Source organism: Geotrypetes seraphini, chromosome 2 (assembly GCF_902459505.1).
Source record: "Geotrypetes seraphini chromosome 2, aGeoSer1.1, whole genome shotgun sequence".
In the NCBI taxonomy this organism is placed as follows: domain Eukaryota; kingdom Metazoa; phylum Chordata; class Amphibia; order Gymnophiona; family Dermophiidae; genus Geotrypetes; species Geotrypetes seraphini.
Genome location: NC_047085.1, coordinates 403,544,397 through 403,568,022, shown reverse-complemented (window position 1 = coordinate 403,568,022; position 23,626 = coordinate 403,544,397). Strand labels below are relative to the sequence as shown.

At 41.5% G+C, this 23,626-nt stretch overlaps 1 protein-coding gene across 3 annotated transcripts in view; it reads left to right on the top strand.

The window, feature by feature from the left end:
• BZW2 (basic leucine zipper and W2 domains 2) overlaps nt 1-23,626 on the top strand; it is a 201,782-nt gene that overhangs the window by 70,922 nt on the left and 107,234 nt on the right. The window contains exons 1-2 of one of the 3 annotated variants that reach the window (XM_033930966.1): nt 4,004-4,087; nt 19,573-19,637. In XM_033930966.1, coding sequence (XP_033786857.1) covers nt 19,580-19,637 — 58 coding nt within the window. In that variant the 5' untranslated portion in view covers nt 4,004-4,087; nt 19,573-19,579. Of the gene's footprint in view, nt 1-4,003; nt 4,088-19,572; nt 19,638-22,479; nt 22,605-23,626 lie in introns of those variants that run through there. The other 2 variants (XM_033930967.1, XM_033930968.1) reach the window with 2 other exon arrangements.

The following is a 23,626-nucleotide window of genomic DNA, read 5'->3' as shown; positions in this document are numbered from 1 at the left end:
CATTATTGAAACTTACTATGTCTCCAGGGCCAGATGGTTATGGACCAGAATATGATAAGATCATATCAGATATCATCTCCCAGTTTTTAAGCGCAGCATGTAATATATTACAGTTAGACAGAGGGTTGGATAAACAGAACATGGTACACATAGTACTGCTTCCCAAACCCGGCAAGGACCCCTCTTATCCTCACCCAATATTGCTTCTCAATCAGGATGCAAAATTATTAGCGGCCTTGAAGTTAAAAGACTGAATGCTTTTTTACCACTATTAATATATGAGGATTAGGTGAGTTTTGTAAACATCTGAAATCTTGGCTTTTTTCAAAATTGTGATCTTTGTTTCCTTCTATATTATCCCAATCCCTATTGTATTTTTTTTTCTTTAATTTTTCTGTAAACCGTGTTGAGCTCTATTCTTATAGAGAAGATGTGGTATATAAGCTTAAGGTTTAGTTTAGTTTAGTTTAGCATGGCAACCATAGTAGGCTTGGATAGGGAAAAGACATTCGATAGCATTAGAGAATTACACGGGGACAAATTTTTCCCTGTCTCCGCGGGAACTCATTTCCGCATTCCATCCCCATGAGTTCTTTCCTGTCCCTGCCCCATTCATGCAAGCTCCGTTCTCATTTACACAACCCTCAAACACTTTAAAATCATAAGTGTTTGAGGCTTCTATGGTTAAAGCAGAGCTTACAGGAATGGAGCAGGGACAGTGACAGAACTCACGGGAACGTGATGGGGAAATTGAGTTCCTGCGGGGACTAGGACAAATTTGTCCCCATGTCATTCTCTAGATAGCATATCTTGGCAGTACCTCTTTTGGTTTATGGGTGCCTATGGATTGGAAGGGAGATTTCAGGAGTGGGTTTGTAGTTTGTATTTCCAACCAAAGGCTCGCCTGCTTGTCAATAGTCATTGTACCCAACCCTTCCATTTGGAAAGAGGAGCCAGACAAGGGTGTCCATTGTCCCCTCTTCTCTTCCTCTTGGCTATAGAACCGCTTGCTATTAAGCTAAGGACGGAACCTACCATTACAGGCATTCGAATTGGGGATAAGGAAAGCAAAATTAACCTTTTCGCTGATGACGTACTTCTATATCTAAATCAGTCTCATCTACAACTAGATAGAGCTCTGGCACTGGTGTGGGAGTTTGGGAAAATATCCAGACTACAGGTTAATTGTGCTAAATCTGAGCTGTTGGCCTTAGCATCTGCACACCACGAGCGATGGCATAATAATCTGCCTATGCCACCAGTTGCAAAGCCCATGAGATATTTGAGGGTCTATCTGAGTGTGCATCCCAAAGTCATATATCAATACAATGTCTTAAATCGTATAGATAACATTCAAAACCTATGCGTTAAATGGAGGAATCTGCCACTAACTTTGCAGGGCCAGATAGCCCTGATTAAAATGGTACTGTTACCTAAGATTTTGTACCCCCTGCAAACAATCCCTCTTTGGATAACTAACAAAGATAAATGAGCTTTCTGATCTATTAATACCTCGTTCATTTGGCAAAATAAGACAGCTAGGATCAGTTTTTCCAAGCTTGCTTTGGACAGGCTGATGGGCAGTTTAGCCTACCGGACATTAGACTACTGTATACAATGTGGCTGCCTTGATGTGCTTTGTACATGAGGGTGTCATGGATAACCACCAGGTGTGCACCCCATTCCTTTTTGACCTTGTTCTACATGTCTCCATTGGTAGTATTGGGGACACGTTCTAAATTCCATTTTATAACACCTCTTAGATTAGCATGGAAATGGTGATGCAAGAGGCAAAAACGATCCCATCAGGCATCTCTACTTCTGCAGCTGGTGGGTGATGTAGAGTTTCCTTCAGGAATGGGGAATTTCTGGTTCGCATTGCGGGCTAAAAGGGGCTGCGGCAGTTTGAGGCACCTATTAGCTGCGGGGGCGGAAGCCTTCCCCACCTTTTCTCAACTCTGGTCTCATTGGGCACTGCCTTCCAATTATTTCTGGGCATACCTACAGGCTAGACATTATTACTTTTCACTGCAAAAGAAACGGGGAGGGACTGGTAGCTTGGATGACCAGTTTTTAAAGGCCCCACACACGATGAATACCATATCTATTTGGTATAAGCTTAAAATGCAAGCAGTATGCAGCCCTTAGACAGGGTAATAGCTTTATGGCACCAAGATTTAGAAATTGAATTACTTGTCCATAAATTCACCCTTTTTGTTCTGTGTGTCTGTCTTAATTATATTGTTAGCTCTTTCGAACAGGGTCTGTCTCATGCATGTTTAATGTACTGTTCTGGTAGTGCTATAGAAATAAATAGTAACTGAAAAATAAGCATGGTTGACTTATGCATCGCTAAGTTTCTAGTTAGACGCCGATAAATTAGACCAAGTAAAACCTTGTCAGATATACTGGTGCCTATCTCTAGGATGCCTAGGTGCCACTAGGTGGGATTCTATAAGTGATGCCTAGCAGTTGATTGACAACTGCGCTGAACGGTGCCTACAATGTAGCTGCACATAGGTAGTTTTTATAGAATCTGGCCCTCACTGCCTTTGGCAAACACAGTTCAGGACCTATATTTTTAAATATTAAACTTTATTTCTAATATAAATACGTGAAGGGCATAATAAAAAAAAAACGTCTAAGTCCCCTTTTGGCCTAGGGCCTTAAACTTTGAAAGTAGAAGCAAGCAAAATGTCCATTTTCAAAAAAAAAAACCATCCAAAAGGAGGGTTGTTGTTTTTTTTTTTATAATGGCCTGCCTCTACGTTCAGCTGTTTAAACGCTGAGACCACCACCACGTCTACACTAACACCATATAATCGACCTAAAAAAAAAAAAGCCTAACTCCCAAACAGCCAAAACAAGAGCTTTTAGGCGAAAGCCCGGTCCACAGGAGGGGCCTAAGGCTACTGGGCTTATTCCGGTTGGCAGGGGAAGGCCTAAGCTGGTTTTAGATATGTCTAAAACCAGCTTTGATTATGGGTACTTGGACGATCAGGCTTTTTGATCGTCCAAGTACCCATTTAGGCCACTTTTTGGACTTTTTTAAAAATTATTATTATGAGCCCCATAATGGGGTAATATCCAAAAACCTAGGAAAATGGGATATTTAAAAATTGCCCTCCTGGCTTGCAGGTAAAGCTACACTCAAATGGTCCTTTGTGACCGTCAAGAAAGACCTCTTGCTTTGCTTTGACTGCAGGTGCTCTTTTCTGCCTTCTAGATGCTGCTGCTCGAGCTGACCACGTAGTATGCTCATTGGTCAAACTGATCTTTTCCTCCTATGTCTCACGGATCTCCTGATTGGAAACTGTTTGCATTCTGAAACTTTGTGCTTCTGAAATAATTCCCTGCCCTGTATTTCATCCCCATCCCCAAAATGCAGGCATATGCCTTCAGGAATGTTTGTGAACCACCTGTTTAATTTTTTTGCACATAAATCACAACAAATGTACCCAGTTTCATTAATAGTTTGGAGACTTTGAATGATTCTTAATGTTAAGGAAGAAAACTCAATAGCTGTCCCACATCCTTCATTTCCCCCAAACATAGCCCTAGTGCATCACTCCCTCCTACAAGAATCTGTGCAGTCAAATATTTACAGCCTGTTAATTATTATTTTTCATTTGTATTTAAACAGCTATGGGCAGTTGCTATTGTTACTATTCTTTTAGCTGGTGTCAGCTTTTAATTTATATTTTCCAATGTAATATCCTCATTAGTTGTTCTTGTTATTAGGCCAGAGAAAGTTTTCTATGCTGTAAACTATATTGTACACTTTGCAGTGTAGAAAATCATGTTTTCTTTTTCTGTAAGCTGGGTTCCTTCATGTTAACCCCTTCTGGGCTGTAGGGCCCTTTTGTGCTTAGGAACATGCTGATTCAGTTCTTGTTGGCAATGCTTTTGCCCTCTTTGGGCCAGTGCTATAATGATTCCCTTATAAAGCCTGCCCCTGCCTCACTGGTGCAGATTAGAGTGCAGCAGTTTTTAAGCTAAATATAGAAGGCAGACAAACCTCCCGCGCTCAGACTACTGTCAGAGGAGAAACCCGCATGTCCTGCTGCTCTTAAATTGGCTGTATCTGGTGAGTCTTGCTTGTTTTCCAGGCATCTTGTTGGGAATCTTTTCAATCCAAATATCTTTGCAGACACACTAGTTGCCGGAATTGCTGCAAAAAAAGAGAAATTAGCTGCTGTTTGCAGAGGAAAAACCTCTTCTGTAGATAAGCTCAGAGATGTGAAATCATTAAACTGTGATGCAGAGGAGCTAAGCATTTAAGTGTGGCTTATTTCACTATGTTTGTCTATGGATGAGAGACACTGTATAAAAATGAACATGTGTGTGTCCCAGGGACTACTTCCTTGCTGGTGCTTTGAGGCCACTGGGAATAGTTAGATAGGTTTCAGTTCTCTTGCAAAACTGGCATGCTGTCATTGGTAAAAAGTTTGAAATATGGGTTAAATGATTATGGCACCAGAAGAAAATCAGAGAGTACTTATACATAAAACCTTTAGGGAAAAATGGTTATTAATTGCCACAGTCAAATAGAACAAGAGCCAGATTCTGTAAAGGACACCCAATCTCAGCAGCTGCCTAAGTGGCTTTTGAAAATCACACATGGGTGTCCTATATAAAATTGCGTCTGTCCTAACAGAAAGACGCCTAACCCTGCCTAACCACCCCGGTTCTCTAACCAGGTTAGAGAAGCGTATTGCCGCTGAGCTGATCGCAGCAAGGGAATCTCCCTACCACGATCAGCTCAGCGGCCGTGGCAGGAAACCCTCCAGCCACGAAGTTGGCTGGCAGGAGGGATGCCTAGTTCCTCCTGCCGGAACCTCCGAAGCCCCCCCCCCCAAATGTCTGCGGTTGGAAGAGTGCCCAATTCTTCCTGCCGCCATCCCCCGAAGATCACAGGCAGGAAGGATGCTCAGTCCCTCCTACTGGAACCCCTGAAGCCCCTCCCCCTGAATGTCCACAGCAGGCAGTTGGCCCAATTCCTCCTGCCACGATCGCCAAAGATCACCGGCAGAAGGGATGCCCAGTCCATCCTACCAGAACCCCCACCCCCCAACTCCCCCAAAGATCAATGGCAGGAGGGATGTCCCTTCCTTCCCCCAACGAAGATCACCGGCAGTAGGGATGCCCAGTCCCTCCTGCCAGAACCCCCCCCCCCCAAAAAAAAAAAACTTGCTCCCACCCCAACACCCTCCAAGCCCACCCAGATTCCCCGTACCTTTTTCTTATAGGCCGGCCAGAGGTTGTTCTTACTTCCTGTGGCCGGAAGGCCCAGCTCCAGAAAATGGTGGGCCTTCCCCTACCCAGTGCATCCTTGGATGCACCAGAGAGGGACCTAAGACCCTGATTGGTCCAGGCACCTAAGGTCCCTCCCATTCGAATGGCCTTAGGCACCTGGGCCAACCGGAATCTTAGGCCTCCCTCCCAATGCATCCTATAATGTACTGGGAGGAAGGCCTAAGATTCCAGCTGGCCCAGGAACCTAAGGCCCCTCCTATGGGAGGGGCCTTAAGCGCCTAAGCCACTCAGGATGCACTGGGAAGGGGATGGCCCACCATTCTGTGGCAGCGGGCCTGACGGCTGGAGGAAATAAGCATCCCTCTAGCTGGCCCACAAGAAAAAGGTACTGGGGTGGGCAATTTTTCAGGGGGATTCCGGCAGGAGGGAGTGGGCATCCCTCCTGATGTTGATCTTCGGGGGGTGGGGGGTGGCAGGAAGAATTGGGCAGACATTCAGGGGGGGAGGGGAGGCTTCAGCAGTTCTGGTAGGAGGGACTGGGCATCCCTCCTGCTGGTGATCTTCAGGCGATGGCTGTAGGAGAAATTGGGCACTTCCTCTGCCGTGGATATTTGGAGGGTTCCAGCAGGAGGGACTTGGCATCCCTCCTGCCGGTAATTTCATGGAAGGACAGGTTCTCTGCTGCTGTCACTAAACTGATCACGGCAGGGAGATTCTCTTGCCACGATCAGTTCAGCAGCTGCATTTATTTGAAATGTGGGCCAGTATTTTGCTGGCCTACATTTCTGGTGCCTATTGCAGCCCTAGGAAAATGCCTGGGGCTGTCTAATCTCACCTAAGGTCACTTCCGGGTGAAAGCATGCTCATGCCTAGTCTTGGGCAAGCATAGGTAGTCCTACGCATCTCCCTAAGCTCATGAAAAAACGTACAATGTGAGTTGAATTTCTCGGGGTGTCTTTTTTAAAAAAAAAAAGCGTCCCAATTGGCTGGTTAGACAGCGGTAGGATGCCTACCGCTGCCTACAATCAGGACGCCATTTATAGAATTTGCCCTGAGTATCTATTCTGTTGGAAAAAGTTGCTTATAGTCCACTTACATTTTGGTGTTTTTGAAGGACTGGATTAGCAGAGATCACGTTCTCTACAACACCAGTATATACTTTAAGAAGGTAAATTTGTAACAGAGTTTGTGGTTAAAGAGGCAAGTAGGCAGTTACCTAGCCAGTATTTTATAAAGATACATAGAGAGGCATTTTCAAATGAACCTCCAAATCAGAACTGGGATGACCTGCTCAGAACATTAAAAAAGAAAATCCATCTAACAGCCATTTTTAAATAGGAAAAAATGTTGGTATTTCCCGTTGAAATTTATGAGAAGGATATTCTTGCATTGAAAATATCCAAAATGAGCACCCTTTTTCCAAAATATATATTCCAGAAAAGCAGACACTAAAACATCTGTCTGGCATCATTTATACAAAAATGGCCACACAGATGTCCCTGCAGAGCAAGGGGCAGCTTAATGGGGAGTGTGTGGCACAGTGGTTAAAGTTACAGCCTCAGCACCCTGAGGTTGTGGGTTCAAACCCACGCTGCTCCTCGTGACCCTGGGCAAGTCACTTAATTCCCCCATTGCCCCAGGTACATTAGATAGATTGTGAGCCCGCCGGGACAGAGAGGGAAAAATACTTGAGTACCTGAATAAATTCATGTAAACCGTTCTGAGCTTCCTTGGGAGAAACAGTATGGAAAAGTGAATAAATAAAATAAAAAATAATGGTTTGTGCAGTGGACTTTAAATAGTGGGACTAAGTAGGATCACCAGGTTACCCATTCCAGAAGGGACGTTTTGGCCAGTCCTGGTTTTAAAATTACATCCCAAAGCAGTTTAGTATTTAGTCCATTATTCTATCCATTGAAATCAATGCTGCAGGTCCCATAATACACCAGGATGAGGATGGCAGAAATCCAGGACTGCCCAAAAAGTCTCACTTCTGGAATGAGTAACCTGGTCACCCTAGGATCCAGGTACAAATCCCACCTTAATTCCTTTATATGTTATTATGAGCTCTCCAGGAACAGATAAAAACTTACTGTACCTAAAGATACACCCCTACAATAACCATCACACTTGCAAGTGTGTTATAAAATTCAGGTACAGTAGGTATTTCTGTGTGCTAGATGACTCACTATTTGTAGAGAAATAAGAGTTAAAGTGGGAGTTACACCTGGGCCCCATTGCTCAAAGCCCACTTCACAGTTACACTGATCATACCATTATGGTTCCCATTTACTCCTGTTTTGATGATGTTAGTAAAATTGTTGAAAAAGAAATCACCTTCACAAGTTATTGGCTGTCAGAATATAAATTAAAACTAAATACTTATAAAAAAATAAAAAAGTTTCTTCTTTTAGATGATAATACTGACCCATTGTTAGATATGCTTCATCACCTAAGGTAAAAAGATCTTAGGTGTCTATTTTGATCAAACTTTATCTTTAGTACACCATAGTTTTCTTTTACTAAGGCGCGCTAAACAATTTAGCGCACACTAAATTGGTTAGCACGCCTTAATAAAAGGTCCCCTATATGAATACCACAGTTAAATTTCCATTTTTTTATTGAGGAAATTAAGGCGCATTAGGAAACTATTTGAACCGCAGCAATTCAGGTCCAAGCTCTTATGTTCCTAATAGAATAAGAACGGGGATTTTTAACCACTCGCCCCATGTCCATGGAGGGAAGAGTTCATAAACAATGCAATGTTATTTGAATTGTTTACAAGCTCTTATATTGTCAAAATTGGATTATTGTAACATAATTTTTCTGGGTTTCTCGAAGCAGATTGCTCTGAGATTACAAACTGTTCAAAATACAGCAGTACAGTTGTTTTTTTTTCTCTAAATAAATATGATAGACTCTCAAGTTCTTAGATAAAACTTCATTGGTTACTTATGGAAGTGAGGATTTCATTTAAGTTTTGTTGTATTCTTTATAAAATCTTCTCAGGTGATTGTCCTATCTATATGATATTCCATTTTAATTGTGTTGTGTCTGCTAAGAATAAAAGACAGTGCAATAGCTGTCCATTTATATGTCCATCTGCTAAAGGTGTGAAGAGATCTACAATTCATGATAAACAAGTGGAGGGGCATAATCAAAAAAAGCGTCTAAGTCCCCTTTTGGCCTAAGTCCCTAAACGTTCAACCCAGAAGCAGGGAAAGTGTCCATAACCAAAACAAACGTCCATGTTTTGATTATGGCCTTCCCCTGCCTAAACGCCCAATCTCCACTACGTCTAAAAGTACCCCCACAGCACGTCTACACTTTTAAGCCATAATGAAACAAAAAAACGCCTAAGCCAAAAACGTCCAACAGAAGGGCTTTTAGGCGAAGGAGGAGTGATGGCATCGCGTTAGGGGAGATGAGGCATCTCTCCTGCCGCTATGGTTAGGTTGCCGGGCCGCTGAACTGATGGCGCCAACGGCCATCAGCTCAGCGGCCCATTTTTCGGCACTTAGACCTGGTTTTATTTCGTCTAAGTGAAAAAGGTCTAAGTGCCGACTAAACTGTATTGGTTATACCTGTTGTACGGCTAGGTGTAGGTCGGCCCATCTCCTGCCCACTGCCCGCCCTTTCCCCTCCTCTAAACACACCTCTTTTCTCTCTGTGCGTTTAGAGGCAGGGGAAAGGCCTAAGTTGGTTTTAGATACGTCTAAAAACCAGCTTTGGTTATGGGTACTTAGACGATCAGGCTTTTTGATCGTCCAAGTAGCCATTTAGGACACTTTTTAGACGTGTTTTTTTTTATTATTACCCCCATAGCTTTTCAGACTTCCAAATATTGGACAATTCTTAATCGTTATAATATTACATACTTTCAATTAGTCTTCTTTTAGAAAAGAACAAAAAACAATCTTATTCAAGGAATATTTCTGAGTTTGAAATTTGTTGATCTAGATTGATCTATTCATTTCCCAAAATATTTTGGTTCTTTTCTTGTAAACCGCTGCGAACTTGAAAGTATTGGCGGTATACAAGTGTCATTGTATTGTACTTTATTGTATTGTATTACACTTTCTGCTGTTACTAGGAATGCTCATAATATCTGAAGATATTATAGAGCCTAGAATCCACTTCCACTTTCACTTCTTAGAAAGGTAGGAGAGGATCAGTAACCACTGGAAGATGGAGGGGGGTCATGTCTTCATCCCTGTAGTGGTCAGTTGCTCAATTAGGACATCCTTTTATATCCCGGACATGATTGAAACAGGTCTAGATAAAAATGTACTTCTTTTTTGCCTTGGACATTTTGGGGGGTTCCACAATGAGCAGTAATGGCACTCGTGGACTCTAGGGGGTGCTATAGAATGGATAGTAAAGGCCAATTTTCGTGTCTGCGCTGTTTTGGCCAGGAATCTTGATCCAGAGGGACTCTAGCTTCTCTTTCGTTTCCGTCGTAGCCATTTCAACAGATTCTATTCCTTCCTGAACATATAGGGCAATACCTCCACCTTTCTGCCCTACTCGATCTCTTCTATATAGTTTGTGTCCCTGTAGTACTGTGTCCCATTTGTTTTCTTCATTCCACCATGTTTCTGTTATGCCAATGATTTCCAACTTATCATGTCTTGCTATTGTCTCTAGTTCCCCCATTTTGTTTCCTAGACTTCTAGCACTCAAATGTATGTATACGAATGCTAGAAGTCTAGGAAACAAAATACAGGGATACAAACTATATAGAAGAGATCGAGTAGGGCAGAAAGGTGGAGGTATTGCCCTATATGTTCAGGAAGGAATAGAATCTGTTGAAGTGGCTACGACGGAAATGAAAGAGAAGCTAGAGTCCCTCTGGATCAAGATTCCAGGCCAAAACAGCGCAGACACGAAAATTGGCCTTTACTATCGTCCCCCAGGACAGGCGGAGGAAACTGACTCAGAAATGATAGAGGAAATCAAACAAGAATGCAAGACGGGCAATGTAATAATATTGGGAGACTTCAATTTCCCGATGATAGACTGGAAACTAGGAACCTCCAACTGCGGCAAGGAGGCCAAGTTCCTGGAGGCGCTAGGGGATTGCTTCCTGGAACAAATGGTAAAAGAGCCGACAAGAGGCAACGCCACCCTGGACTTGGTACTAAATGGCCTCACGGGACCGACAAAAGAAGTAGAAGTTACGGTACCGCTGGGGACGAGCGATCACAATGTGATCAACTTTAAGCTTGACATCGGGAATAGAAAACGTGCCAAAACCTTAACCAAAACCTTTAACTTTAAAAAGGGCAAATACAATTGCATGAGAGCCATGGTGAAACAACGACTCAAGAAAAAGGTGGACAAACTTGAAACGGTAGACCAGGCATGGTCCCTACTGAAAAATACTATCACAGAAGCACAAAATCTCCACATTCCGAGGATCTCCAAAGAAGGGAGAACAAAAGGTAAGGGAGAACCGGCATGGCTTACCAGACAGGTGAGGGAAGCCATAAAAGAAAAGAAGGACTCTTTCAAAAAATGGAAACACATGAAAACAACCGAAGCATGGAAAAAACATAAAGATGATCAGAAGAAATGTCACAAGGCGGTGAGGGATGCCAAAAAGGACTATGAGGAAAAAATAGCACAAGAGGCCAAAAACTTCAAGCCCTTCTTTAGATACGTGAAAGGGAAAAAACCCGCAAAAGAGGCGGTGGGACCCCTGGACGACCAGGGAAGAAAAGGGTACATTAAGGAAGATAAACAAATTGCAGACAAACTAAATTCCTTCTTTGCGTCTGTCTTTACGGATGAGGATACCGCAAAAATACCAGAAGCAGTGAAAGTGTTTAGTGGAGTAATAGAAGACAGCCTCACCACAGTTGAAGTGGAGTTGGACCAGATATACTACCAGATCGACAAACTTAAAAGTGACAAATCCCCTGGATCGGATGGAATTCACCCGAGAGTTTTAAAGGAATTGAAGGTTGAAATCGGAGAGTTATTGCAAAAACTCGCCAATCTGACAATCAGAACTGGACAGATACCAGATGACTGGAAGATAGCGAACGTCACGCCAATTTTCAAAAAAGGATCGAGAGGAGAACCGGGCAACTACAGACCTGTGAGCCTTACGTCTGTCCCTGGAAAGATGGTTAAAGCACTGATCAAGGATAGCATAGTCCGGCACTTAGATACACACGATTTGCTGAAACCCAGTCAACATGGGTTCAGGAAAGGGAAATCATGTTTAACGAATTTACTTCAATTTTTTGAGACCGTGAACAAGCAAATTGATAGTGGAATGCCGGTGGACATAATATATTTGGACTTCCAGAAAGCATTCGACAAGGTTCCACGTGAAAGACTTCTCAGGAAACTACAAAGCCATGGAATAGAGGGAGATATACAAAGGTGGATAGGCAAATGGCTGGAAAACAGAAAGCAGAGAGTGGGCATAAATGGGAAGTTCTCAGACTGGGAGAAAGTGATTAGTGGTGTGCCCTAGGGCTCGGTACTTGGGCCGATCCTATTTAATATTTATATCAATGACCTGGAAGACGGAATATCCAGTGAGATCATTAAGTTTGCAGACGACACAAAGCTATGCCGGGCAATCAGGTCGCAGGAGGATAGCGAGGAACTCCAGAGCGACTTGTATCAGTTAGAGAAATGGGCAGAGCAATGGCAGATGAAGTTCAACGTGGAGAAATGCAAAGTAATGCATTTAGGTAGTAAGAATAAGGAACACGAGTATAGAATGTCAGGCGCAACTCTTGGTAAGAGTGAACAAGAAAAGGACCTGGGTGTACTGATAGATAGGACCCTGAAGACATCAGCACAATGTGCGGCAGCGGCAAAGAAAGCAAACAGAATGTTAGGCATGATAAAGAAAGGAATCACGAGTAGATCGAGGAAAGTTATAATGCCACTTTATAGAGCAATGGTCAGACCACACTTGGAATACTGTGTCCAACATTGGTCTCCAAACCTAAAAAAGGATATAAAACTGCTGGAGAGGGTGCAGAGACGAGCAACGAAGCTAATAAGAGGTATGGAGAACTTGGAATATGAGGAACGACTCAAGAAACTGGGACTGTTCTCCCTTGAGAAGAGGAGGCTGCGAGGAGACATGATCGAGACGTTCAAAATATTGAAAGGCATCGATAAAATAGAGCAGGAAAATAAATTATTTACATTGTCCAACGTGACAAGGACAAGAGGACATGGTTTGAAGCTAAGGGGGGAACAAGTCTAGGACAAATGTCCGGAAGTTCTGCTTCACGCAGCGAGTGGTAGACGCCTGGAATGCTCTCCCAAAGGAGGTTATTAAGGAATCCACTGTGCTAGGATTCAAAGGCAAATTAGATGCACATCTCCTTACGAGAGGCATAGAGGGATATGGGTGACTAGAACTATATCAGGTGTATACCTGACTGGGCCTCCGCGTGTGCGGATCGCCGGACTCGATGGACCATGGGTCTGATCCGGAGAAGGCAGTTCTTATGTTCTTATGATAATGAATAAGATGTGTTTGTGGAGTATTTTGTGGAGTTTTTCTATAAAAACGCCTGCTTTTCATATGGTTCTGGGTAACTCTAGTTAGATACAAGCATATGTGTTAGTTAAGGCCACGCCCAATAGAAGCGTACAAAAATATGGTGAATAAAAAATCTGAATATGGATGTAGCCAAGGCCAGAAAAACACACTACAGATTAATATTAAGGAAAAGCATAATAATATTCTTTTTATGTATTTTGCTATTAAGCCAGACCAGAGGTAATTAGGATATACATGATACATAGAAAGAGATTAAGAACTCCATCTTGTATTAAGAACTCCATCTTGGTTCCCTGCTGTTCTTTGTCCTCTCAGGTTCTTTGTTCAGCTTCCCACCTTAAGCCTCATGGGTCTAATTGATACCAGATGTGCTTGGGCTGGATAGCTTGATTTTACATTCCAATACTGGGCATAGAAGAAAAGCTTTCTTGCATTAAATATGAATGAAATATATTGTGTGGATCTGTGGATGAAAGGGGCCCCGAACGAATGAACGAATGAAAGATATGTGAAGGTATACTAAACACGAGAGTGGGTTTTGAAAAACATATTTTATATATTTGCAACCTAAAGAAACTTGAAGGGAGCCTGGGAGGCAACATCTGGGGTTTCTGAGTTTGTGTGAAATTTGAAACTGTCAGTTCTTGTAAAGAACAGAGCAGGAGGGGGACATGAACTTTTCAACACTTTGAAATACAGGCTCTCTTGAAACAGATAAGCAGGTTTAGATTTAAAGCTTTCTTTGGCTATATGTAATAATGTATATTCAGAAATGAATGTAAACAGAAAATATGATTTCTGAAACTTTTATTCCATGTTAAAAGGAAGTTCTTTGTCCAAATTTAAGGACAGCCTCTGTTAATGGATTGGTTGACAAGTAATGATGTCATGCAGGACAAAAGGTACAAATTGAGATGCAACGAATTATTGAGTTGAGATCTTTGTCAGAAAGGCTAGTGTTTTGGCGTATGTAAAGATTTCCCAGATGACGCAAAATTAACCTTTTGAGGTCCATTATGACAATAAACGGAAATAACTATTTTAATAAAATTTGCGTCATGTGTTATTTTCCATATACTTTTTACACACCTAGAGTGAAGCTAGCAGCTTTCTGCTGCTTAGAAGTGCATTTGTGCTTACCCATGCTCAACAAGACTCCATTCTGTCCCCAATGTTGTTCAACCTTTTCCTTGCCCCTCTTCTGGCAATTGCTCAATCTGTTGGATTTACAATCTTTGCTTACGCTGATGATATCCAGCTCCTGCATCCTGTTCATATGCATAATGTGTTGAAAATACAGGAGATCAACCAAAAATTGAACCTCATCAGTAATCGGCTTTCCAAGAACTTTCTATCTCTCAACATCAATAAATCTAAAGCCATACTCTCTTCCGCTGGAGATTATGAACCACTCGTATCCCCAATCTGCATCAAATCAAATTTTATCTACAATCAAACTCATAGGTGTTATTCTGGATGATAAATTTCCTTCCACGCACAAATCAGCTCAATAGTATGGAAATGTTTCTTCAAGCTTAAAATGATTTGTTCACTCTCATTGCTTCTGGATACCAAATCTCTCAACATTCTCATTCATTTGCTAATCATTTCCAATCTAGATTGCTGTAACTCTCTTTACCAGGGTATTACACAAAAAGGAGATTACAGATTATTTAAAACACTGCAAGAAATTTGATCACATCACCCCACTTCTGAAACAAGCATACAGGCTCCTCATATCTCACCGAATTACATATAAAATATTTTTTCTCACCTTTAGAGTACTAACCACTCGCCTGCTTTCATTGATAGATTGTTGATTCCATTTGTAACTCCTGATCACTTTGTTCTTCCCAACAAGGCCTTCTTGCAATCCCTTCCATTCAGCAATTGTTCAACAACATGACCCATAAAACAATTTTCTCAGTGATAGCTCCAACGTTATGGAACTCACTACCATCAACACTGCGGCAAGAATCTTAATTGCTCTAAATTCAAATCTATGCTTAAAACCTTTCTCTTTAAAGATACGTACAAGATCTAGACCTGGATCACGATGGAAATTTCTCCACATTCCCTTTTGGTTTTTCCTTCCCCATCACTTTTTTTTTTTTTTTTTAAAGCAATGCATTCCCACCCATTTTCCTTTTGTATCTAGTCTGGTTTGGTGTTGATTTGTTTAACATTTTTATTAAAGCAATGCATTCCCACCCATTTCCCTTTTGTATCTAGTCTGGTTTGGTGTTGATTTGTTTAACATTTTTATTATGTTTGTAATACCCCTTACTTTTAATTTTTAACAGAGTATGATATAAAGCTTAGGAATATAAAGCGGTATATCAGGTATTAATAAACTTGAAACTTCCCATTCCATTATTGCTGAAAGATGTCCTAATTTGACCTGCCCTAGCCCAACCCAAGACAGATCTCCAACACACACCCTTGCTATTTGGTTGAACTACAATGTAAAAGCCCAAATTCTGCCTTTCGAAAATCATGATTTGGATGTTTTCGGCAGATGTGTGTGTGTGTATATATATATATATATATATATATATATATATGTGTGTGTGTGTGTGTATATATATTGCCATTTTGCCATATTGTATGTGTATGTATATATATATTGTCATTTTGCTTCAAAAATGCCATCTGCTTCAAAAATGAATGTCATAGGTGTTATGGAGCCCAATTTTACATAAAACATGTAGGTCAGAATTGAGAAGTCCAGGTGAGGATGTACTCAATATTAGTGATATTTTATAACAGACTTTGTTTGCACAGAACCTTTTATAAAATACCTGGAGAAATGCATATGCAGCGAGACCAGCCATGTTAGAAACACATGTGGATAAAATGAAGAGTGCAGTCCAAGCATTTTTAACATGTAACTGCCCTATTTTAGAAATCTACACCTTTAAGTACTGCCAATCAAGTAGTGTGGCCATAATTTTAATTTGGTTCATTTTGGAAGTAGAAATAAACAATTGAGGATTAAGGAGAAGACTCCGTTAACCTCTCATGTGAATCCCTGGCTAAAACAAGAAATGTTAAATACCTGTACTTGCCTCTGAGCTGCTGTAAAACCCCATGGGAAAAGTTTTTCCCATAAATGTATATTTCCTTTGTAAAATGGGAATTTTTGTCCTGTCTAAGCCCCATCCAGACCATGCTCCCACTGTACCTCTTTGAAATATATATGCCCTGTAGATCTCCATAAGCAAATAGCTTTCTAAAATCAATATTGAATTCACGTGTAAATCTACACATGTACATGAGATACTTTTATAATAAGAGCCTATGTTTCTTTATAAAATGCCAATGTAATCTGCAGAAATTTTGCTTACCTTGTAGGCAAGGATATTTACACCTGCTCTCGAGCAGCTTGAAATCTGTCGCAGTATTACTATAGATTGCATTGGTTGTCAATTGAGGCAAGAATGTTTTCAAACTTGTCTGTATATGTTTTAAGGCACTGAGGCCAGGATTCTCCAAAAACCGCATTAAAAAGCAACGGTCTGTTAACACAGCCGTTTTGATAGCGAATTGAAAAAAGCGAGGCATTCTCAAAAAATCACGCATGCAAATGAGGTCGGCAGACAGCGAAGATTCACTAAATTTGCATATACCCATTGCTGGTGTTAGCAACTTGGGCCAATCAGAGCCTCAGGCCCCTCCCCGGTGCATCCCAAGATGCACCAGGGAGGGGAAGGCCCATTTTGGATGGCACATGCTCAGATGCCTAAGGCCCCCTCCACTTGGAAGGGACCTTAGGTGTATGAATCAGTCAGGTCCTTGGGCCCTTCCCCGTGCAACACATGATACTCTGAGGAGGGAAGGCCCACCATTTAGGATCAGTGAACCTTAAAGGAGGAGAGACTGTGCTTCCCTGTAACAGACAAAGGTACCAGGGGAGGGGGAGTTTGGGGGAGCATCCGGTGGCAGGAGGGAGTGAGCATCCCTCCTGCCTTTTTGGGGGATGGAATGGGGAGGGGAAGAAATAGTTTTGGGGGGCCTCCATTGGCAGGAGGGAGTGGGCTTCCCTCCTGCCAATTTTTTTTATGCGGGGTGGGGGGGGGGGGAGATGCCATGGCAGGAGGGAGTGGGCATCCCTCCTGCCTTTTTTGCTGTCATGGGGGGGGGGGTTCAGTTCACGGTGCCAGTGCTGGTTCATTGGGGAGGGCTATCATCAGCTGAGGGGAGTGCTTTTTTTCTATTTTTTCTAGTGGGGCAAATATTAGGATCTGTGCCTGTTAAAAAAAGGAAAAGAAAGGTTTCCTGCCCGAACAGCTGAGTGGCAGGAGACTTTCCCCTTCATCTCAGTTATTCAGGCTTCCCTTGAAGCCGGCTCTGTGGATGTGTGAGAGCCACTCTTATAGCAATTCATCAGATCGGAGAATCAGAGATTATGGCAAACATCCGTGTGAATCATTTGCATGCAAACCTTTTAGTATATTGATAGCTCTTTCTGAAACGGCCATAAAATCGGATCGGTGCAGACCCACACGGTTTTATCGATCCTCTTAGTGCATCTAGGACATAGTACAAATTCTAATTCTGTCTAAACCGGATTATTGCAATTTAGTTTATTTAGGGTATCCCAAGAATATGATAAATCTACAAACTATACAAAATATAGCAATTTGATTGATCTGTTCTTTAAAGAAATTTGATAAAACCATTCCCTATTATGTTCTACTTCATTGGCTAACCATAGAGATCAGGAGTTTCTTCAAATTGTGCTGCTTGATATATGTTTAAATGTATTTATTAATTTTCCAGTGTGCAAGCAAACAACTACAGCAAAACCAAACAGAACACTTACAATTATGCACAAGTGAAATCCTCACCCCTCCCCACTCCCCCAAAACAGAAACAAAAGGGGTCCCGAAGACAGGAAACAAAATCAATAACAAATTATAAGTTCAGTAGTTGACTTCTAGCTAGAGGAGTAAGACTCAGCCAAAAACGCTCCCAAATCAGACAGAATCTCCGGCCTGGGCCAGTGTCCAAGTCTGAAAAATGCCACCTTTTCAATGAAGCATGTATGATCATCAGTGATCTCCAGTGAATGTAAGTCGGGGGTTCGCTGGTCAGCCATTGGGACAAAATTGCCTTCTTGCCCAGTAACATCACTCTAGCCACAAAAGCTGAAAGCCCTTTGGGTTTGGGAGAAGCAATAGTATAAAATCCAAATAGTGCTCTGGGAGTCGGAGTCCACCGCCTACCCCAGTGAGAGGTAGTGTAGTGACCCAATCGCTGCCAGAACTGAAGAATACTAGGGCAGGACCAAAACATATGTCCCAGCGAGGCGTATGCTTGAGTATATTTCGAGGCAAAGAACTAAACTTTGATATATAGACACTGGGGATATCTCAGAACGCTACTCTGAAAGATATCAGCGTAGCAGCACTCCTCACTGAGTATATTTCGGGCATTGATATACCTGGGTGATGCCCATCCAATAGGCTCGCATGGGCGGTATATAAAGGTAGAGAACAAACTTAAGCTGCAATTCCCAGTGTATTATATTGGTGGACACTTTCCTCAAGTTTTTCACCACTGACGAGTGGAAAGCTCACACTGGAGATCCTCTGCCCAAGCAGTGGCTAATATAGTAAAATTTGGGTCTGATTGACAGTCTCGAATACCCACATGATGAAAACGAAGAGGAATCAGTTGTGCAGATAAACTAAACATCTCTGAAAGTGCCTCCTGACAAGCGTCCGTCAATGACTAGCAGGTAGGGAATGAACATAATGTCTGACCTGTAAATATGCAAAATCATCCGTGCCGGGAAGTCCAAATGTACGTTGCAAGCAAGCAAAGGAAGTCAATTGACCCTCCTTCAGTAAACAGTTGGGAAAACATATTGTAAACCAGATGTGGCCCACCGCTGAAAAGAAACAGATTGCATATCCGGTAGAAAATACCCATTTCCCTGAAGTGAGAGAAAAGTTGAAATGTTATGCGACAGTTTCAAACAACAACACACCCAGCGCCATATCCGCTTCGCAGGGACAAATATAGGATAATGTGCCACCGTAGAGCGGAGGGTCGGTATTGTGACATGTAGAAAATAACTAATATAATAAGGGGATAGCAGTGACAATTGTAAGTCAGTAACAGAGAAATAAGAGGTACCCCGAAACCAATCATTGATATGCCTCATTTGACAAGCCATCGCATACCAATGAATATTTAACAATCCATATCCTCCCTTATCTTTAGGAAGGCAAAGCCTAACAAAGGTCATACAGGGGTTTCCTCCCCCCCCCCCCCAAACATAGAGTTGAATCCCTCTGGTAAGTTGAACCCTATGGGCTGGTGACAGTAAGAGGGGAAGCACCTGAAATCAGTATAACCACTTTGGGAAAAGTACCATATTGTAAAGGGACACCCGTCCTGCTACTGACAAGGGAAAAGTTTTCCAAAGGTGGAACAATTGCAAAGTGTCCTCCAGCAAAGAGGAAACATGTGCTGCTTGATATATAAAATTATTCATGGAATGGCTCCATCTTTTATGTTTTCATCAATAACAGTTCTGTATTCTAGATGTAGAACTTGTGACTTTCTAAAACCAGCTTTTCCGTCTTGCAAGGGTTACTGATCCAAAAGTAATTGACCGATAATTAAACAATGCAGAGCCACATACTAGAGATTTGTGCCTCCAGATAGCTTATTTTTAAAACTGGAAATAGAATATATTTTAAATTTGAATTGATGATACACCGATGGACTGCATGAAATGTTTTTTTATTGTTTATCTCTTTCAGAAATTTTATGAATAAGCATCCGAAGCCAGTTCTAACAGGCCAGAGGTTTAAAACCAGGAAGAGGGGTAAGAAAATTTTTAATATTTGCCCTTCTGACAGAAGGGTCCTGATTTTATAAATGGCACCTACTGATAGGCACCTACATCAGAACACTTACCGATGTAAGAATCTAACTTAATTTTTTTTTATTGGTTCAGTTGGCACTGTAAATTGAATAACACCATTGAAAACCAATAAAAAACGATTAAAAAAAATTAATTTTCGGATAGGCGTCTACATTGGTAGGAGCCACATAGGCATCTACACTGAGGTGCCTAACTGTACTTGCCTGCATCTACCTGAAAAATAGTTAGGGGTAGAGTTTGGATGTAGATTGCCTTAGATGCTAGTAAATTAGGCCAAGAAAACCCTGGCCTAATATACCCGTGCCTAATATTATAATGTCTACTGGCACTTAGGCACTGCTAGGTACAATTTTACAAATGGCACCTAGTGGTTGATCGATGGCCATGCTGAACGCTCTGTTTATAGAATCAGGGCCAAGGGACATAATGAAAGGATGATTCAACTTAGATGGATTGTTAAGGTCAGGATAAAGAAGAGGAACCCATATTTCTGTATGTTTAAACTATATATGTTCACATATTGGTTACATATGAAGAAGCTGTTTACCAAAACATACCAAGTCAATAATTTTGGTGGTTAGAGACATTTCCAGTCAGTTTGTATAACAGTAGGATGAAAAGGCTTGAAATGTTTCCAGTAGGATATTTTAATGATTTTACTATTAAAATTCAAATTATATCACAATTCTATTGTAATTGTTTTATTAAATAATGTAGTCCACTTTGTCCAATTTGTTTTCAAAATTGTGGCATATATTTGTAATATAATGTGGCATATATTTATAATAAAATGTGGCATATATTTATAATGTGTATAAGATATTGTCTGGATTATAATAATTTAAATAACTTTTTTTGTATACTTTCAAAAAACACGCCTCAGCCCCACCACTCCACCGCCTATAGTAATTTACACAGCGGGAAGCATATTGTGGCGCTTCATCATTGGCTGTCGATTTTTTGAATATTGTTTTCTCCTTTTATTTTTAGTTTGTTGTTTTATCTTTAATAAATATTTTTAAGAGTTAAATATTTCAAAAATATTTCAAGAACACCTTATTTCTTAGTGTCATGATATACGTTTTAAAAGTAGATAGTACTTATCTCAGCCAAAACCAGGGGAGTCAGACCCGACATGTTTCACACAACCGAGTGTTTTATCAAGAGTCTCCCTGTAAAATATAGAGCAGAAACTGTCACATACAATTGTGTCCTGCCCTTCTCCTACCTCAATTCTACTTCAAAGTTAAAGATAATGTTAAATGGTATGCTCACCAAGGCTGCCGCTGTCATCCGACTCCTATTAACTTGTGAGAAAAGATGGCGGCGGCGTCCTTTGTTTGAAATTTAAATCATCCCTCTCTAATCACTATGTATCCGCCCCCTACAGCTCATTGGTCCCAACTAGAGTTACATCATCGATCCCCATTCGATTTTGCTGTTCAGCCCCCAAGGCTCGACTGTGTCCAGTCAGGAATGGGTACAATCAGCAAATACAATCGGTGAATTGGAACAATCAGCAAAATAGAAACAATTAATAGATGTAAGCAGGGGAGCTGGTACAATATAAGGGGTCAAGAGTAAGGTGAATTTACTGCCTGTCTTTGAGATAATCATTATTTGTGATGTGAGAAGTACACTTACCTGAATGCTGATAACTGTCTTTCCTAAAGTAAAGTTGGGAGCTAAAGAACTTGGGAACTGAATGAATGGGTTTTTGTTTTGAAACCTTACTGTGGCTACCGTTTTCCTGGTAGTATAATCACCTGATTTCCTACAGCTGTGCTGCCTTCCAAAAGGTAGCTGCAGTGAAAGTAATCTCTGAGCAAAGCTGTGCTGTGGCTTGCTGCCTAAACTAAGTACATAACTTGCTGCTATAATAATTATCTGGACTTTATATGTTTGCTGGAAAGCTATCTTTCATACCTCTGAGACAAATACTGCTGAGGGGAAGTTTGGTTTTGGTTTTTGAATATCGGTATAAATTCATTGCTGAACCAGAGTGCAAGAACTCAAGCAAGACCAACTGTATTTGGTTTTCTTTAGTGCCTTTATTTTGTTTTGAAGCTGAATTTATGAAATGCTGAAGATATTTGCCTTTGTTTTGCACCTTTTTGGACCACCAAGGTCAGAATAAAATCCATTATTCTTTCTGAGGTGTAGTGACTTGAAGCCAGTACTTACCTTGTGTTCTCCCAGGCCTAGGCAGTTTCCTAGGGCCAACCAAAAGTCCTGAAGATACTCCTGGTCAGAGGGGACATGCCAGAGCATAAGTTTTGTCACAGCTGAGAAGCTCCACTCTGAGGAGTGTTTGTGACAGGACAGAATGTGGTGTGGCTGGGGGCAGAGCAGGGCAAAGTGTCCTCTCTTTTTTTTTTTTTTTTTTTAAGAGGAAATCTGGTAACTCTATTTATGCGATGTCACAAGGAGAGCCCTGTGAAAGGTGAAGAAACCCTGCAGTGCCCTGAATCTAAAGCTAAAACAAGGGATATTGAGCAAGTGTCATCTGAGGTTGCTCCTAAATCTGCCCCTAGAACCAGGCAGGGAAAAGAAACACCCTTATTAAACAAACCCCAAAAGAAGGGCAGCACTGCAATGACCCGCTTATCCTTACCTAATACTAGCCTAAGAACAGATAGGGTAATGAAACCACAAGTCCCAGCAGGCACTAGGCAGGTAAAAGATAAACTCAGGGCAGTTAGCCCAGGTGTAAGCAGGGCTAATCAGCATGGAAACTGGCAGAGCTCAGGAGCAGAGAGCTCTAGGATCTCAGCTGGACCTAGGGATAATCAGCCCAGAGTATGTGAAAAGGGTGTGTCTTCCAGGCAATGTAGGCAGCCACAAACCCTCAGACCTTTGCATCTAAAAATTAAAAGACCAGAAACGAGTACTTCATAGGAAAATCAGGTAGGGAGATCTCTGGAGTGAGGCTTCCAATAATTCTTCTAAAGCTAGCTATAATGAAGTAGAAATGCCAGAAAAACTGTTTGGAACCTGATGAATTAAGAGTTGTTGAGGACATGGACACATAAGGAAACCTGTGAAAGTAAAAGTACTGTTTCTGAGGAAGTGGTGATGCCTCACAAGGTTAGTGGGAAGAAAAGTTAAGTCAAGGCTACAGTTTGGAATAGCCATAGTAGGACTGTTTGCAGCCTGGCCAACCAATGCAGGCAGGTTGCCTAGTTTTTGTATTGAAACTGAAAGGCTATTTTTGATTTGATTCTGGCAGAGCATAGTTTTGAAGAAGTTGCCCTCTGAAAGTTTGCTTTTGTGCTATCAAATAGTTGGGATTGATTGGGCAGGGGATCTGTAAAGCCCAGACCTAATAAGGGTTAGGGGTGTGAATTATAGTTTTACCCTGGGAAGCTACTTCTGAGGCAAAATTTTACAGACTGTCATTTTGTTTTGAGCCATAAACAGAATAAGCACTGTGAGCCAACAAGCTGTTTAGAAACCAAAAAGTGTTTTTCTTTGTGTTTTGTTTTTTGCATACTGACAAATATTGAGGTATTTGGGTTACCGCCTCAAGAAAAGTTGCACTGTGATATAAAGTGGTAAATAAAATTCACACTGAACAGTTTTGCCATAGCATTTATTTTTATTTGCATACCACGCTACCCTCCATACCTCACCTTACCACTCGGCCGAGGTTTGGGTGATCCAGGTCAGTGCACCGGCCTGATCCAGTCTGGGCCTTACCCGGTCACAGTAGTCAATTGATTAATATAGTTCCTGATGTGGTTAGTTAACATCTTCATAAAAAGCAATCCCTGCAGGTGGCATCAAGAGTTGTGTGGTAGGAACTACCTTTTTTCTTAGATTTCTTTGTCAGTGTCTAGTCATCTATGGAAATGATAGATAGATGTATTTGTAGATCCCACTCATTTATAGATATTTGTTTTGTATAAACCTGATCTTCAACGGAGCCC